Genomic DNA, 19,252 nt, shown 5'->3' with positions numbered 1-19,252 from the left:
TCATACATTGGACATTGGACAAGGGTCTCATATCTAAAGCCTATTTTTTGATTTATGAGGTTTGGATAGATTGGGTGTGGGGTCATGGTTGTAGGAGTGACACTGATCAAAGTGCATAGTTCTTATAAATTGACATGATAATTTGAAATTTATTTGTATAACTACTTAAAGGTAATAAATACGTAAATGTAAAATAGAAGAAGAAGAAGAAGAAGGAGAAGAAGGAGAAGAAGGAGAAGAAGGAGAAGAAGGAGAAGAAGGAGAAGAAGGAGAAGAAGGAGAAGAAGAAGGAGAAGAAGGAGAAGAAGAAGAAGAAGAAGAAGGAGGAGGAGGAGAAGGAGAAGGAGGAGAAGGAGGAGGAGGAGGAGGAGGAGGAAGAGGAGGAGGAGGAGGAGGAGGAGGACGAGGACGAGGAGGAGGACGAGGAGGAGGAAGAGGAGGAGGAGGAGGAGGATGAGGAGGAGGATGAGGAGGAGGACGAGGAGGAGGACGAGGAGGAGGATGAGGAGGAGGATGAGGAGGAGGACAAGGAGGAGGACGAGGAGGAGGACGAGGAGGAGGACGAGGAACAAGAGGAGAAGGAGGAGGAACAAGAGGAAGAAGGAGGAGGAACAAGAGGAAGAAGAAAGAGGAGGAGGAGGAAGAAGGAGGAGGAGAAGAAGAGGAGGAGGGGAGGAGGTGGTGGAGGAGCCTATTTGGGGAAAGGGTGCCACTAGGAAACTTAAAACTATTCAAAATCAGGACCGATGAGAAACTCCTAATTGCATGATTTCAGCCACACACCCTAATATGAGAAAACTTAAAGTCATACATTCCTATCTTTGTTGAAACTATCATAGACAAGTGTGGACACCTGTTCTGCTGCCTTACAAGTCCAATTGTGTAAAGAATCATAACCTCTTGGTGGGAATGACCCCTTATCAGTAATAACATCCAAGGCAATTCTAGGGCTTGTTGACCACCACTACACAGATGTGCAGGTGACACAATTATTGAAGCTCTTTGGGTGAAATTGAGAACTCACTCTTTAAAAAATGTTTGACTGACCAAAGGAGGGAAAGAAAAAAATCCCAAGGCCACTTTTCTCTGCTTCTTTTTCTGTGTTTTTTTTTTCCTTTGTACAGCGGGCAAGGGAGCTCACCTGTGGGATTATCCAGTACTTGTGAGGACTGGAGGAACCTCTGTGTTAAAAATGAAGCTAAAAGTTCAGGGTAAGGTCAAATCTATTTAACTGAGTTGTTTGCATTCTTCAGATGAGGGAATATTAATTATTTTGAACTAATTATGGTTCACATTTTTGAAGGAGATAACTTGATAGTGAAATTTATTAGAGCCAAAATCAGTTTTAGTGGTGAAAGGAAAACAGGAGGATAAGAATGTAAAGGAGTTGGAAGAGCAGGAAGAAAAAACGGCTGTTTACTAGAAATTCTTGAGAAAATAAATTAACTCAATAGATGGATTTCATATGTATTAGATACAGATGGATGTATAAACTAAAAAAAGATGTATAAACTAAAAACTAGGTCAGTAGAAAATAACAGGATTATAGCATAACTTAGAAAAAATGTACAGTCTTAAATATACTTATAACTCAAATAAGAAAGCCAAAAAGTTTGATGTGATTATCCATTTCAGTAAATTAGAAAAGTACAGTAAGTTATACTGGAAGAAAGTAGAGGAAATATAAAGTAAGGAAGAAATAATGTAGAAGAGCAACAAAAATATAAAACTGAAAGCTTTTTTTTCTTTAGAAAATATGACTAAACTGAGAAACTACTTGCAAAAGTGCTTTGTCATTTTTCAGAGAGAGAAAGAGAGAGAGAGAGAAGACACCAATTAATCATACAAGAAGTAGAAAAAAACCATTCATGTAGAACCCCACATTAAGCAAAAATCATAAAGGTAGTATGGATAACTTCATGCTAATGAGTTAGAAAGTTAAAGAAAAATGGCAAATTCTTAGAAGCCAACTTAACAAAACTGGTACACACAAAATGTAGACTGCTATCAGAGTAGATGTCGTAGCTCATGTCCCACAGAACCAAGAACTTGATAAAGGACTTGGCTGTTGATGTAGGGATTTCTGCTGGCTGAACATCTTTAGTGTCAGATCGACTAGCCATGCTGCTAACAGAAGACCAAACTATGTGCTTAGCATACAACAAAATTGAGCATGGTCTTATCACTCTTCAAAGCAAAACAGGAGAGGATTTTTGCACCTAATGAATGATGAAGAGCTTTGCCACCCCAATGAAACAAGGTATCACTAGGAAAATGAACCCTTAGATATGTATTTTAACGTTTTTTTCTTTCATGCATGTGTTTCTAACGTATTTATAAGATTATTTCTTTGATGCTTTGTATGTCCCTCTCCCACAGTATAACCCCTGCTTTCACTATATTTGATGTCAGTATAACTTGTGGAGGAGAGGGGAAAAACAAGTCGTTTAAGGATACAGGTGGACCTGTAGCAACAATGAGAAGTACAATGTCGAAAATGAGCTTTACAATGTTGATGTGGGGGTGGGAGGGAGGATTGGGTGTGAGAGGGGAGGCTGGGAAGGGATGTGTAGGGTAAACAAAGGAGGAGGCTACAATGCTTGGTAAGAAATGTATGCATTATCCTGCCCATGTAATTGTAACCCCTCTGTACAATATGTTCACAAATAAAATAAAAAGAACAAAACACAAAGCACGTCACTTCATTTCTTTGTGAATCCAAGAGACAATGCACCCTGGTGGCTCAGAACCTCCAAAAGTTTTAACTTGGATAATTATGATTCTCTAGAATCACAGCAGGCTCCTTGCCCATTCTGGGCCCTTTTGTTGCACACACACACACACACACACACACACACACACACACACACACACACACACACACATACACACACACTTCTGTTTAACATATGTATTCTCTATTCACCTCATATCACCAATCCTGTGTTTGTCACACTGTTGGTGTTCAGCTTCTAAACTCAAGTAGCCTAGTTATCATTTGGCATTTTATTCAATATCAGTCAGGACAATTTTGTGTTTATAAAGCAACTTCTGAAGATTTTTTTTTCTAATACCCATTATATATTTAAGATCCTAAACTTACACTAGTACAGTCCCCAAGATCTTTTTACTAAAAGTCTAAGCATTTATTTGAGAAGTTCGAATTTTTCCCCCAAATTCAGTTTTGTCATCCAATCTGGACTTCAGTGTAAGAAGAAAACGAGAGCAAGGTACTAAATTCCTATTCTAATCCCTCAAATCAAGGCTGATACTCAATGCTTTAGAAAGAGTCCTTTCTAATTTAGTCTCAGCCTCTAGCTATTGTTCAGAAAAATTGGCTGACATGGTTCAGCGTATGATTAAAGAGATGAGATAGAGGGGAGATTACTAATGACTTAGTACCTACAAAAAGGTGTAATCAGAAGGTCAAGGAAGAAAAGTGATCAGATATTCATGCTCAAGAAAGCCATACAAACGTTTTGTACCATATGTCAATGAGTTCTAATCCCAGTTTCTCTTGACTTACCTCCACCAGCTTGTTGGCATGTTCACGAAAAACCTGGGCATATTCTTTCACTTCCTTTTCATTGCCACTCTTTGCAGCTTCGATGAGAACCAGCAAAGGGACGTTGGTTTCCAAGAAGGAATCAGATATGTGATCCATTACTGCTTTCCGAAGCTACAGTCAAAATAAGCACACATAAGAATATATGATTAAGAAATGGAATTTCCAACTTTTTCCTGAACTATTGTCCAGATATTATTGCCAGGTAAATAATGTCCTAATTCTTTCTTTTTTTAGAAATTTTACCAGTGCATATTTATCACATTAAAGAAAAAACACAGTATGTCTGCCTATAAATGCAATGGTATCTGCTCAGTGAAAGTTGCATGTCTAACCTGTAGTTCAATATACTCTATGCCCTCTTTGATTAAGAGATCTGCTTATTCCTTGACCTGAATGTGCCCCTTTAGGAGATCTGAATCAAGATATAGTTCAAGAATTCAGGCTCTTTAGAAAAGAAGAAATCTAGGCCTCAGCCAGCCATGGGGAAGAACTGTGGATGAAGAGCTGAACCCCCAAGTCACTCCAAAAATAACCACTCACTGTTCAGTCTCCTGCTCTTCCTAGAGGCACTATTTGTATTACCTAGGAGGGACAGGTGCTATGGTTGCTCAGCTTCAGAAAAAAAGATTTGCAATTGTTCTTCAAGGAAAGTAAGAATAAACAAATCCAAATCTCCTAACAATGAAAATTACACATCATTCCCACCATATTAAAAAATATAAGATGCAGGGCAGCTGCATTAAAACAAAGCAAAGCAATCCCTGGAATATCGCAGCTTATGCATACTGTCTGAATATAAACAGAATACAAATGAAAATATACACAAGATAAGATGATAAATAATCCATTTTGCAGGAGTATACAGATGAAAATTTGTCAAGGTATAATATACATACATTTGTTACTGGTCAGAAGAAAGAATTGTGAACAAATTTCACTACCTTTTACACTAATTAGCAAAAAATGAATATGTGTATATATAAATTAGTCTGGTTTTACTCTGTATTGGGTTTGACATTTAATCATGTAAAATATAATAGAGGCCTTGTAAAGTTAATATTGTTTACTTATTTAGCAAAATAATGTCTTAAACTAATGCCTGGGAATAATGTTGGTTGTTGATAAGCTCATAATTTAAGTGGATGTATTATGCACAAAACATTCAGCTAAAATCATTTGGGAAGGGGAAGCACTGAGTTTGAACTCAGGGCCTTGTTCTTGCAGCAGTCTACCACTTAAATCACTCTGCAGCTCTTTTGATGTTGGTTATTTTCTTTTTTCCTTCTTCTTTTTGTATTTAGCTAAGTCTACAAGTGGTGTACAAAGGGGTTACAATATAATATGTCCTTTTTTATTTTTATTTTTGTCAGTAGTGGGGCTTGAACTCTGGTCCTGGGTGCTGTCCCTCAGCTCTTCAGCTCAAGGCTAGTGCTCTACCACTTGAGCCACAGAACCACTTCTCATTCTCTGAGTGGTTTATTGGAGGTAAGAGTCTCACAGCCTTTCCTGCCCAGGCTGGCTTTGAACCACGATCCTCAGATCTCAACCTCCTCAGTAGCTAGGATTACAGGCATGAGCCACCGGCACCCAGCTAATATATCCATTTATGTGTATAATACTTACTAATCAGAATCATTCTTCCTCCTGTTTCCACCTACCCCTCTCTTCTACCACACACCTCAAGTTGCCATATGTACATTTAGTATTATCACTGTATTCATTCACCATTCCCTTCCCCATTCATTTAAAATATGTTTCATCTTCCTGATATTCATTTTACTAAATTTTCTGCTAATTTTTCAAAGGGTTTACACCATGGAGTTTCACTCCTGCATGTATTATACTTTAGTTAAGTTGCTCATGGATATATGCATATGTCCCTCAGTGTGTTTACCACTTCTGGGCATTTATCCAAAAGATTGCAAGAGTGGATACAATAGAGTCACTTGCATGCCCGTGTTCTTTGCATCAGTAGTCACAATAGCTAAGTTATGCAAACAGCCCAGATGCTTCACAATGGATAATAGATCAAGAAAATCTGAGATCAAATAAATATATGTATATATTATTCAACCATCAGGAAAAATGAGATTCTGTCATTTGCATGAAAATGGATGGATTTCCCTTGGTTATTTTCAAGATAAGGTTTCAATTTATTCCCAGGCTGGTCGGGACCGTGATGCTCCTATTTGTACTTCTGAAATTCACTAGATAGACAGAAGCTCACAGGCAGGCCCAGGCATTGCTGTACTTTCCTATGGTTGAGTCAACAGATATTTGCCACCTCACAGAACCATTGCCAGGGGCTGCAATCCTTCCATCTCCATCTCTCAAGTAGTTAAGATTATTGGCTTGAGCCACTTCACCTGGATTCAGTCCGTACCAATTTATATAATTTGACTCTTACAACAACACTATGATGTGCAGAGCTTTCTTAAACTGGCATTTCAAAAGAAGAGTTAGCATTTAGACAAGTTTAATAACTTCCCTGCAAACTAAAGATGGCAAGGGGTAGAACCTATGGTAAGAGGGCCTGAAGGAAACTGTGCAGTGAGCAATTAAAGTTAACCATGGCAATTAAAGCCGTGGCTCAGTTCCAGGGAGTAGCTTCACATAGAAAAGGAACTTCTGGGAGATTAATCAAATAGGAACTTGACAGAGATGACAGAGAACAATGGAGAATGTCTGACAAATTTGGGGAGAGGGATAGGATGAGTCAAACTATGTCACCAACAAAACCACCATATTTCTTAATATTCACACAAAAATAACAATGGAGAGCTCTGTAAAGCTAGACCAAAAGAAGGCATGATACTACTTTCTAAACTTGCATGAAGATTTTGTCTGAAAATGTAAGCAAGTCTAGTACAAAGTTATAAGAAAAATGAGAATAGGTATATAGCAGTGTCCCTATAGAAGCTTAAAGCATAGAAAGATATACCTATAAGATAGAATGAAACTGTAACCTCCAATTTCAAATTAACTAAAAGACTTTAAAGCATTGATCTGAAATATTAAAGACAATGTAATTTATAATAAGAAACAACTAAGAATCGGGTCCTAAAACTTAATAGGTAATTATAAATAAAAAATAATCACTTGAAAAGTACTAGATAAAAATGAACAAATTCTATAATAGTAAATGTGTTGTGAGATTATTTTTGTTTAATTCAAAAGATGGGGGATGGAGAAGTTAATAAACAATTTAAGCAAGGTTGACAAGTCTTGAACATAAGAAAAGAAAATTCAACTTTCTAAGAAAAGAATTAATCAAACAGAATGAATACTAAAAGTTATAATTAATAAACTTTCATCAGTACATATATATATATATAATCATGACATTCTAATAATGTATTATATATTTCAAATTTCCAGTGATTCAAGCCTGTAATCCTAGCTGCTCAGAGGCTGAGATCTGGTGGACCATCGTTCAAAGTGATGGAGTTCCAGTTGCATAAGCAAGCTAACTGAATGCTAGGCACTGAGTTCAAACCCTGGTACCACCAAAAACAAAACAAAACAAAACATATCGCTAAAAGCCATTTTAAATGTTCTCACCACAAAAAACTTCAGGTGATAGATATGTTAACCTAATGTAACCTTTTTTCCATGTTTATGTATGCAAAAATATCACATTTTACTGTACATATGTGTGTGTATTTGCCAACTAAACAAAAATTTTAAATAAAGGTAAAAGACAATTCTGAAAGAATATATGTTTCTAAGAAAAATAGTCCATAACTACCAACCACCATATACACTAGGAAAACTATTGGATTCTAAAATAAATTGTTAACTTAAGCATGTGATTTAAAAAGAAAGGAAATAAGATCAGCAAGACTTTAATCTCAAAGCTTTATGACAAAAGCCAAAAAAGTACTATACTAGGATATTTATGAAAGAAAATGAAAGCTAAGAAGTTTAAAACCAATCAAACTAACTTTCAAGGACATGAAGCACACAAACACACACAGCAAAAATCCAAATAATATCAAAGAAGCAAAGACCTGTAAAAAATTATGTTAAGAGAAATAAGTCAGGTCCAGAGAGACAAAGGCTGTGTTTTCTCTCATAAGTGAGGGTTAGAATTACCCTATATACTTATAAGTGAATAGGGTAGGTGGTATTCAAGTGTATACAAATACTTTTACTGAAATATGGAAGATTCAAGAAAAAACTCAAATAGAGTACTTTCTTTAAAAAATGCAAAGTAAAAGTTCAAAAATTAATCACCAGGAACCAGTACTTTGAAAAGAGTGGGGTGGGGTCAAGGGATGAGGAGTAGACAAATAAACAGAAGAAGAGGGAGTCAAGAATTCAATGTCACAAAATGAGATGTACAAGTCGTTATGTTGAAAACAAATTTCACAACTTTGGTGGGGAGGTGGGCGAGGGTGGCGGGGAGGATTGGGTGGGGGGCGGGGGAGGAGGCTGGGAAGGGATGTGAAGGGTAAACAAAGGAGGAGGCTACAATGCTTGATAGGAAATGTACTCATTATCTTGCCAATGTAATTGTAACCCCTCTGTACAGTATGTTCACAATAAAAAAAAAAGAATTCAATGTCACAAAATGAGATGTACAAATCGTTATGTCGAAAACGAATTTCACAACTTTGGTGGTGGGGGGGAAGGGTGGCGGGGAGGATTGGGGGGGGCGGGGGGAGAATGGGAAGGGATGGGAAGGGGAAACAAAGGAGAAGGCTACAATGCTTGAGAAGAAATGTACTCATTATCTTGCCCATGTAATTGTAACCCCTCTGTACAGTATTTTCACAATTAAAAAAAAAAAAAGAATTCAATGTCTATCCTACAAAATTAAGGAAAGTGAGGGAAGAGGTTGGGTTTAGAGGAATATTTGATATGTTGAAAGGGGTGATTGAGATGCATGGATCAAGATTAAAATTATATTGATACACTTCTGTTAAACGGCAACTCCTCTATACAACTACTTAAGAGAATATTGCTCATATGAGCTTTTCTACTAGCAATTGGTTTAAGAACCAAAGTAACTAGAAAAACATCAACACAACAATAACAGTAAATATTTGGCATATCCTTATCTGAATATTTAAAAATAAATGATGGATAAATGCAAAAGAGCACAGAATAAATGTTTCTATTCCCTGATGATAAAGATATACCATAGTACTTTAAAATGGGAGGAGAAAGAGACTAGCACATATAGCAATATTGTGTTTTGTATAACTTCAATTGCAATGGTAATGTGAATATAGTTATCTTATGCATTTTACTTAAAGGTACAATAATATGAACAATTCATTATAAGACTTTAACTAATCAAATCCAATGTCCTTGCTAATCAGGAATGTTGGTAGGGAAGAAAGGAAGCATAAAGGCCAGCTGCCAGTGTCTCAAGCTTGTAATACTAGCTATTCTAAATAAGAAAAGGGTCTGTTTAAACATATTCCACTTTATAGGTGAATTTTAAAAAGAGAGATAAAATTAGAATACCACCATTCTGCAATGCTTAGTGAAATAATAAGTCTGGACAATAAACATCAGTAGTTGAAAACACTAGGAAACATTGAGACACGTAGGCACTATGTACATTCTGATAAAAAAAGCATAATGTCAACCACAGTGTGGTCAAAAGGAATCATAATTGAAACTGGTAGAAGCCCTAGATGACCCTGGTGATTGAGGGAAAACACCTACAACACAATAACTGCACAGTACACATCCAATTAGCAAAATTCAAACCCTGAAAAACTGAGAGCCTGATGTCCTCCAAAATATAGATACAGTAGTTTACACTTACAATGATAGCAATAATAGTGAGGGGGCTGAGAACTGAAGGATAATTATTTGAGGCCAGCCTGGGCAGAAAACTTCATGAGACTTCTTAACCCATAACTGGGTACAGTGGTACACATCTGTCATCCAAAGTTACAAGGTAGACTGACATTGGCAGGATAATGGTGTCAAAGTAACACAAGCAGAAAAGTCCATAAAACTTCAGCTCCCCAGAAAGCAAATTGAACATGGTAACCATAGGTATATTCCAGTTCAGCTGCATGCATGTGAAGGGGCAGTGAGACCTTATCTTAAAAAACAACTAAGGCCGGGCACTGGTAGCTCACGCCTGTAATCCTAGCTACTCAGGAGGCTGAGATTTGAGGATGCAGTTGGAAGCCAGCCATGGCAGGAAAGTCTGTGAGACTCTTATCTCCAATTAACCACCAGAAAATTGGAAGTGGCGCTGTGGTTCAAGTGGTGGAGTGCTAACCTTGAGCTGAATTGCTCAGGGACAGCACCCAGGCCCAAAGTTCAAACCCCACAACCAACAAAACAAACAAACAAACAAGTAAACAAACAAAAAAACCTAAGGTTAAAGGCCAAACTATAATATAATGCCACCTCAACAAACACAAGGTCCCTACCCTCCCACTCCCCCTTGGGGGAGAGATTTTTAGTTATAGAAAGGAATTATGATAGGAAGAAATACAGGAGATTGAAAGACTAAAAGCTATATCCTATAATACAAGAAAAATTAAACTATATCACCTAAAGATACGCTATGCATTTGGACAGTAAAACCATAAAGAAACATAAGGAAGTAGTTATTTAAAATCCAGGATGTTATTTGCTTTTGGAGAGAGGAAAGGAGCATGTGGAGAGGATGCTAGGGAGGCAGACAAAATTCTATTTCTATGTGTTGTGGTTATAAGTGTATGCATAATAATAATTCAACAAACTATTCTTGTTTTGAATTTTAGGCCTTGTAATAAAAATTAAGAAGAAAAAAATACATTTTTCTTATCATCACTCCTTTGGTTCTTTTCCATTTCTTCTTAGGTGGAATACAGGTGGCCTTTGGGATGACCTTGGATCCCTTTCCCTTCACCCTGAGCATGGATAAACACTAATGTTCTGTTAATGGCCCAGTATTGCTATCTAATTGAGAAATAACATTCCATTCTGCTAGAGCCTTTGACATGTTGGAGCCTATTACCTGCAGTGTTTGACTTGCCCTAATTTAACCAAGCCACTCTGAAATATTTTCTTTTTCTTTTCTTAAAATAAGTTTTTTATTGTGAAAATACTGGACAGAGGGGTTACAATTGCATGAGCAAGGTAATGAGTACATTTTCAAATGAGCATTGTTGCCTCCTTTGTTTTTCCCCTACCATTCCTTCCCTCCCATCTCCACTACACTTTTCTTTTTCTTTTTCCTACCAACTATGACAGATTTCAGCCTGCCTTTTCATTGCTAGCTCTTTTCTATGCAAAGTGAGGTTCACAGGTCATCATCACTGCCACTTTCTGGAAGGATATTAGAAAATGTATACCCAGGCCTCATATGATGGTACACACCTTTACTCTCAGCTATGCTGGAAGTTGAGATATAAGGATCATGATTTGAGGATAAACCAGGCAAAAAGGTAGTGACCCTATCCCAAAGAACAAGCTAGGTATGGTAGTTAAAAATTTGTAATCATAGTTACATGGGAGGCAAAAGTTGTTTGCTGCACATTTGCATTGTCTAGCATTTTATCTACACTTGATAAGATAGCTAGATGATTTCTCCACACAATACAGTTTTAGGAGCACTTCCCTAAAAAAGACTGTGTCAGTCAAGTTCATAGTGTAAAAGAATAGCAACTAATTCTAACTAATTGAAGCCAAAAAGCTGTCTAGTTAGTTCAAAGAATAGGCAGAGTTTGAAAACCATAGAATACCCTGTGCCTTTGAGCAAATGACTTTGGATTCAAAGTTTTAGGCAGGTGTACTTAATTATTACCTGGAAGAAATACAGGCACAGACTCTGAGCCTGTGTTTACACCAAGTTGCAAAAGGGAGGTTTTGGGAGGAAGTATAGAGGGAGGGATTGAGAGAAAAGTATTTTGTGAAGGCAAGTCCATCTTAGCTTCTTATTGGAAGACTCACAAAATCAGGAATCTCCTCAGACTCACAAAATGTATTCAAATACTGACTCTAGAAGAATAAAATCATCAAAAAGAATCTATGTAGCCAGGCATAGTAATGTCACCTATAATTCCAGATGCTCAAGAGCCTGAAGCAGGAGTTTGAGTCCAACCTAGCAAGATCACATATCAAATAAATGAATAAATAAATAAAAATAAAACTAGCATAAATTAGCATAATAATTTGTAAGATCAAGCATGAGTGGAAAGAATGATCAATAGCTTTTCTGTATGCCTCGATAACTTTTCTATATGCTAACAATGAGAACAAGGCTGAAATCAGGAAAGCAAATCCCTTTGTAATAGCCTTCATAAAAACCAAATAGGAGTTAACTTAACAAAAGATGTGAAGTACCTCCATAATTAAAACTTTAAAAACCTGAAAAAGGAAATTAAAGCAGATTTAAAGAAGTAGAAAAACCTCCCATACTCCTGGATTGGGAGGATTAACATCATGAAAATAGCAACACTGCCAGAATCTATCTACTCCTGGATTGGGAGGATTAACATGAAAATAGCAACACTGCCAGAATCTATCTACAAATTCAATGCAATACCCATCAATACTCCAACAATAGTCTTTAATGAAATAGAAGAAGCAATCCAAAAATTCATATGGAATAATACACAACTCCAAATACAAAAAACAATCTGTAGAAGGAAGAACAGTGCTAGCAGAATAACAATAACAAACTCCAAACTGTTTTATAAAGCCATAGTTTTAAAAACAGCTTGGTACTGGCACACGAACAGACTTAAGGACCAAGAAATAGAAGTGAAGACCCAGAAATGTAGCTCAGAGACCTATGGACACCAAATCTTTGTTAAAGGAGCCAAAATAACAGGATGAAAGAAAGACAGCTTCAACAAATGGTGCTGGTAGAACTGACTATACACATGTCTAAAATTGAAGTTGGATCCTTATATATTACTCTGCACTAGAATCAACTCCAAATGGATCAGAGACCTCATTGTAAAATCAGATACCTTGAAAATATTACAGGAAAGAATAAGTGAAACATTAGTGTTCCTTAGCATAGGTCGAACCTTTCTCAATAAAGACCCAGAAATACAACAACTTATCAAAGAAAGGTTGGATAAATGAGATTGCATTAAAATGCAGAGCTTCTACATGGCAAAGGATATAGCTAGCAAGATAAATAGAAAGCCCACAGGTTGGGAGATGCTCTTCAATTAGCTATACAACAGACAAGGGCCTCATATCTAAAATATAAGAACTCAAAAACATTAAACCCAACAAAAACAAATCCTCAAAGAAACAACCACTTAAAGAGAGATTTTTCTGAATAAGAGGAAATTAAGGGGCTGGGAAGGTGGCTCAGTAGTAGAGCATTTGCCTTGCATGTCTGAGGCCCTGAGTTCAATTCCTCAGCACCACATAAGCAAAAAGAAAAAAGCCAGAAGTGGCGCTGTGGCTCAAGTAGTAGAGTGCTAGCCTTGAGCTGAAGAGCTGAGGGACAGCGCCCAGGCCCAGAGTTCAGACCCCATGACCCGGCTCAAAAAAAAAAAAAAAAAAGGAAATTAAGAAGCATGAAGAAATGTTCAACATCTCTGGCCATAAAAGAAATGCAAATTAAAACTATATTGAGATTCCACCTTGTACCAGTTAGAATGGCCATTATCAAGAAAACATAACAAATGTTGGGTGTAGCCAAAAAGGAATGCTACTACGCTGTTAGTAGGAATGTAAACATGTTCAACCACTCTGGAAAACAGTATGGAGTTCCTCAAAAAGCTAAATATAATACTTCCCTGTGACCTAGCAATTCCACTCTTGGGCATTTACTCAAATGACCACAAACAAGGCCACATTAAAGGTACTAGCACAACCATGTTAATTGCTGCATTGTTTACCATAGCTAAGATATGGAATCAACCCAGATGCCCCTTAATGGATGAATGAACCAAGAAAATGTGGTATATATACACAATGGAATTCTATGCTTTCATCAGAAAGAATGACATTTCCTCATTGATAAGGAAATGGAAAGATGTGGAAAAAATAATATTACATGAAATAATATAGACCCAAAGGTCCACAGGACTCTTGGTTTCCCTCATTTGTAATAATTTGTATATGTCTAGGATAGTTCTGGCAGAGGATCACAATACCTCAATAGCTATGTACATATGACCTTATCAATGATGCTTATTGAAATGAACTACAAGATACAGACACAAGAGATGGGGCTTTTTGTTGTTTTTTTTCCTTAATGCACTATATGCAATTATTTATTTTTTCTTTTGTTTTCTCCTCTTTTGTTTTCTCCCTGTTGGCACTGTTTTTTTTATTTCATTACCCTTTGTATTGTATATAAAATTAGGGAAAATCACAGAAATTATGAGACAAAGGACAAAGTGTGAACCAATGCAACAGTGAAAATCACAAGACATTATGTTGGAAATGAACTTTACAGCTTGAGATGGAGAGTTGCAGGGCAGGGAAGGTAAGCAGGAGAAAATTAGGGGGTAACACTGTCCAAAAAGAACAATATTCATTACCTTGCTTTTGTAACTGTAACCCCTCTCTGTACATCACCTTTACCATAAAAAAAAAAGAAAAGAAAGAATGAAACTATTAGAGACATGTTTATAAATAATAACAAAATGGTGAGGAGTTAATAAGAAAATAAAATCTGAAACTATGAATTTGGACAGTAAGGGCAAGTATGCTACAACTCTTTATTTTCAATGCCACACCAGACATGATTAATCAATTACAACATTCTTTTATGCTGAGCTCAGACACTAGTTCATAATCCTTCTCAGCATAGTCGTCCAGGCAGCTTTAATCAACCCTATTTCTCCTGCAGAATGAAAGCTCTCCTTTGCTGAATCTTTCCTGCAATGGAAGTTTCTGCATCTCCATCTTTAGGCAGAATTGTCCAAGGAGATATTTGAGATACCCAGTACAATCCTGATTTTCAGAAATAAAAGTGAACACCTGATCCTGGGCTTAGCTATTGACATTTAACAAAACTCTGACCAGTTAACTTCTGTCTTGTCACCTTGATGCTTTGAAAACTCCTCTGAAGAAAACTAGCATTAAGTTTTTCAATGTGGTATAACACAAAATCATATTAAGGGGAAAGGATGATTTCTAATAGTCTAAAAAAATCTCAAGCCTCATATCTTCCCATAAATATCACTTTTCCAGACTCTTCAGAAGTAAGTGACATATTTTACCATATTTCCTTAAGCTTTCTGTAGAATTATTATTAAAAATGAAAAAAATCAAAGCAACAAAATGACTGGGCCAGAATCCATCTAGCCTAGGGGACTTGACAAGAATTGAGCCTCATTAAGTCAAGCAAAACTTAGCTAGTCTGAAGGTCAATTAAGATAATCAGCCAGTGCAGTAATCCACCCAGAGCCATTTTAATATGTTAAGGTGCCATCAATGCAAACAGTCCCTTGGTAATGAACACCCTACTCATTGTTTAGGCTGGAGGTGGGGCACACTTATGAAGCCAGAGGAAGAGCATTTAGAGAATAATCACCATTTTTGCTTGATTTCTTTTCTTTTTCCAAGAGAAACAAAATTTCTTGGTCATTATCCTGATGGTACCAACCATCTTCCATGAAGCAAAATCAGTTTAATTGGGATACGTAAGCATCTTTCCTTAATGGAACCAATTACCTCTAAAAAAAGAATAGTTAATCAGACCTTAGGTTTCTCTCCATCTCCTCCATCCATTCCCCCACCAAATTCAGGCTCTGTTGAGGCAATTGAAGTACAACTGCCAACGTTAGCAACACCTATATCCAGGCTCTTGATTTGGTCTAACCAGATTAACAGTCCACGTCCTCTAAAGTTTCCATCGGTAACCCTAACAAAGTCAGAATGAAAGTTAGGAACCCGTGTCTCTGATGAAGTAGAATCGCCAAGTCAAACTCATAGTTTTAGTGTATTTGTTGATTAATTAATGACCCCATCTATAACTGCTCCATGTCACTCTGTAGTGTCATAAAATCCCTATATGCCTCTGGCTTTGGCTGTGTGTCTATCTGTGTTGGACACCATCAGTGTTGGATACCATACTGCATGCAGAGGGGTAAAGGCCCATTCATCAACCATTGGTCTTGTTTGGCCTTACTCTCTGTTGTCCCCATGTGAAAAAAAGACTCAGACTAGACTCCATGTCCCAGGATAAGAGCAACAAGTATGTTGAACAGAACTGATTCATTTCAGTCATCCTTAACATGACATTTTAGATTAGTTATGCCCAACTGGAACCAGTCACATGAAAAGGATGGGCCCAAGTAAGTGCTGTCAACAAGTGAGTGATAAAGGCCATTATATGCCCCAGGGGTGCTGTTATACTACACCACAGTGAAAATAGATGGATGATAATGCGCATATTGTTTTTGAGAATATATTAGTTACACAAGGGCATTTATTTCCAGATATTCCTACACTGTACCCTGATTAAGTTCTGTTCTAATCTTTTCCCTTGCCTGCTTTTTACTCTTCTATTGTTCCTTAGCTTTCAGTGAGTTTCTTACTGACATTTTCATACATAGATACAATGTATTCCAATATTATTCACCCTTCATTATTCTCTTTCCAATCCACCCCTCTCTCTCATCCATTCAACAATCCAGCAATTACAATCATGATATTTAAATAAAACAAGATTTTGCATATGAGTGAAAACATGTGATCTTTACTATACTTTCAGTGATCCTTTCCATTGCTCATTACATATCTTTTTAGAATAAGTTCTTGAGGTCATGAAGTCACCATTTGTGGGAAGTGGGAGACATCTTGAAAACAAATGTTTGATAAGTGGACTAAGCTGATTGCCAAAATCCAAAGCCACAGAAAATGTACTTTATGTGTTTCATTACACAGCTACAGTCATGTATAAAAATATCACAACTGCAATTCCTTGCTTTTCTATATTAGCAAACTCTTCAGTTAAAAAGTTGCACTAAAGAGAAAAGTCACGGGGATTAGGACAAAGAAGGATTGATCAGTGCTCAGCCTGAAGGACAGTAGCAGGTGTTTAGCTCCTTCTGTTGATTTCATTTTCTGCCCCAGCACACACAGGTCTGTGTCAAAGTCCTCTTTTCCCTACATGACAGGCAAGGGCAATTGCTTTCATGAGAAGAGGAAAGGAAAGGTTGCCTCAGGGTCCAGGGGATTGTTAGGATCATTGGAGCTCTTCAGATGTCCTCAATCCAGCAGGTGCCACAGCTTGACTTGGTACACGTAAAGTTGCTAGCAGAAAATAGATACCACCATGCCTGGATATAGTTCAAGGAAGTGAAGGAACAATTTGTGGAGTGGAGGGTGTGTGTGGAAGGTGGAATATAGCTACAACAGTGAAACATGAAGATGATGAGGGCAAAGAAGAAGGGAAGGGAAAATTAATATCTCCTATTAACTATCTTCATTTTCAAGTTTATTTTTGCCACTGTTTCAAATACTTAGAATAGCCTTTTCTCTCAGTTTGCCACTGTTTTCTATTTCATAGGTAATGAAACTGAGGCACCTGCTGTTTTCACACCATAAGTGGCAGAGGCAAGATTTGGACCAAAATCTTCTCATCCCAGGATGTTGCTTAAAGCTTACATTTGCTTTAATATCATGTAAGGATGGGCACCTTTTCCTGCCAAGGACCATTTAGATGTTTATAATATCATTTGCAGATCATACAAATTTATCAATGTGGGTAACTCTTGGGAGACATACACATGCATATCTGTCCCATCCATGTGCTAAATGATTTTTGCGAGCCTTGTATGGTACACGCGCCAGTTATTCCCAGCCCTGCTTTAATGTCATAAATAAGTGATAATCTGGCATGGAATAAACATGTAAGTTTAAACATAGACATGTCCAGAAGTGGATATGTGTCTCAGTGGGAGAATGCTAGCTTTGAGGGGGAAAAAAAGCTCAGGCATAGGGCCTAGTACCTGACCCAGCACCTGCATACACATGAAAAGAAAGTGCAGATACAGGTTACTAGGATACAGCTTACTAGGATACTATTCCAGCTTTTATTCTAATTCTTAACAATATTAGGATCACACCATTTTCATCATAAATATACCTACTTCATAATCCCTAAGCAAAAGTTCATCAAAAAATAAATAGCCATGAGAAGAGACACCTTGAACTTGGGATCATCCAGCAATTGCAGGGACTCATAAGTACTGCCTTCATTAGCTCATGGGCCTTGTGATTTGTGTCCCTGATGAATAGGGGCACTTTTTGACCCCTCCAGTAAACAGGCAATGTAATTCCTCTGTAAATTGACTATTAGAATGGTTTAAATGCCCTTGCCTACAAGCTGAAAGGCATAGTTAACACTTTTTACATAAGCTAGAAGACCAAAATTTAGCTATCAATCAACCAAGGCAGAAAGAAATGACTTGACAAACTCGTTCGTTAGGTCTGACAGGAGTCAGGAGCACAAGGCTTTCCTCCAACTGTTTAAATGTATGTGTGACAAGGGAATATTAATTGCCTAAGACAAGACATTTAAAGGTATTAGCTCAACACTACCAGTCTATTTTACCCAATTAAGGCTATTCATCAATGTAAATAAGTGTATTTTCTTCAGCAAACCAAAATGAATGCAGTCAATGGATCATACCTGTTAGAAATATCCATTTCCCTAATTCATGGGCGGATAGAGCAATGAGAGGATTGCTACAATATAACTCCCAGCTAGAAAAGAAAAATAAACCGCCTCAAAAATGGCATAAAGTTGTCTGCCTTTGGGATGGTATATGATGAGTTCATGATGTATATTGAGCTACATTCAAATAGATGTTGTGAAAGTGTTTTTGCACAAAGTCTGAATTCTTGCATTCGTTTGATGAATATGAAACAGCCTGCAAAAGACAAGGAAAAATGGCTGTCGCAGCCAACTGGCATAATATGTTTTAACTAATGAGAAACTTTGAAGTCTGCGTGTTTTATCTTAAGCTATGTAATGAAAAACATCTCTACAATTTTTCTTAATGGATAGATTTTCTTCTTGAGAGACTGAAAAGGTCCCTTAATTATTTGCCTTCAACTGTGCATTTCAAAGTTTCTTTGTGATCTCAAGGGGAGAGAAAGAGATCTATAGAGAAAACTCACCACACATGTCACACTTTCATTAAAAATATTTAAGTGTTTTGGCAAACAAAAGAAATTAGACGAAATGCACAAAATATAATGGTATAATGATAATGCAATTAGTTCTAAAGAGACAGGAATCTTTTAAGAAAAATAAGCAGCCCTAAAGGATGGAAATGTTTCATCTCTTGTTTTATTCCACAATTAGCATTCACTTATTTATTCCCTCTGTTAGAATTTGAAGAGCTCTTGTTGTTCTAAGCAGTGTTTGGTCAGCTATATACAGAAAAATGAGATAAGCCATCCCCTCTAACTCACTGCTAACAACTCCTTCACCATCTCAATTCCCAATTACGAACAAAGCTACTGTGATGACTTGACTTCATGCATGGATGACTGATCTCATAAATGATGCAGCTTAGAGGCAAACAGGAGTTCCTTCTATTAAATGAGTTGGAGAGGCTTAAGGAGTACTGTAAAAAAAAAAAAAAAGGAAGCCCATTTTTTTTATATTTCCTTCATATCACATTACTTAAGATTTCCTTATGTAAAGGTCATTTCAGAATTTCTCCATCCTTCCACCAATATTGTGATTCTTTGGATTATCTCTAATTTCTAAATCTAGAAGATGCAGTGTTT

General features: G+C 37.0%; 1 protein-coding gene across 3 annotated transcripts in view; it reads right to left on the bottom strand.

Moving 5' to 3' along the window:
• Window positions 1–19,252, bottom strand: part of Ctnna2 (catenin alpha 2) — a 1,104,669-nt gene that overhangs the window by 219,100 nt on the left and 866,317 nt on the right. For all 3 annotated transcript variants that reach the window (XM_069989104.1, XM_069989103.1, XM_069989105.1), the window contains one exon: window positions 3,527–3,679. In XM_069989104.1, the coding sequence (XP_069845205.1) occupies window positions 3,527–3,679 (153 nt within the window). The remainder of the gene's footprint in view (window positions 1–3,526; window positions 3,680–19,252) is intronic.

The sequence above is a fragment of the Dipodomys merriami genome, unplaced genomic scaffold (assembly GCF_024711535.1).
Source record: "Dipodomys merriami isolate MVZ:Mamm:240054 unplaced genomic scaffold, mDipMer1.0.p SCAF_37, whole genome shotgun sequence".
In the NCBI taxonomy this organism is placed as follows: Eukaryota; Metazoa; Chordata; class Mammalia; order Rodentia; family Heteromyidae; genus Dipodomys; species Dipodomys merriami.
This window is presented reverse-complemented; position numbering and strand designations above follow the sequence as displayed.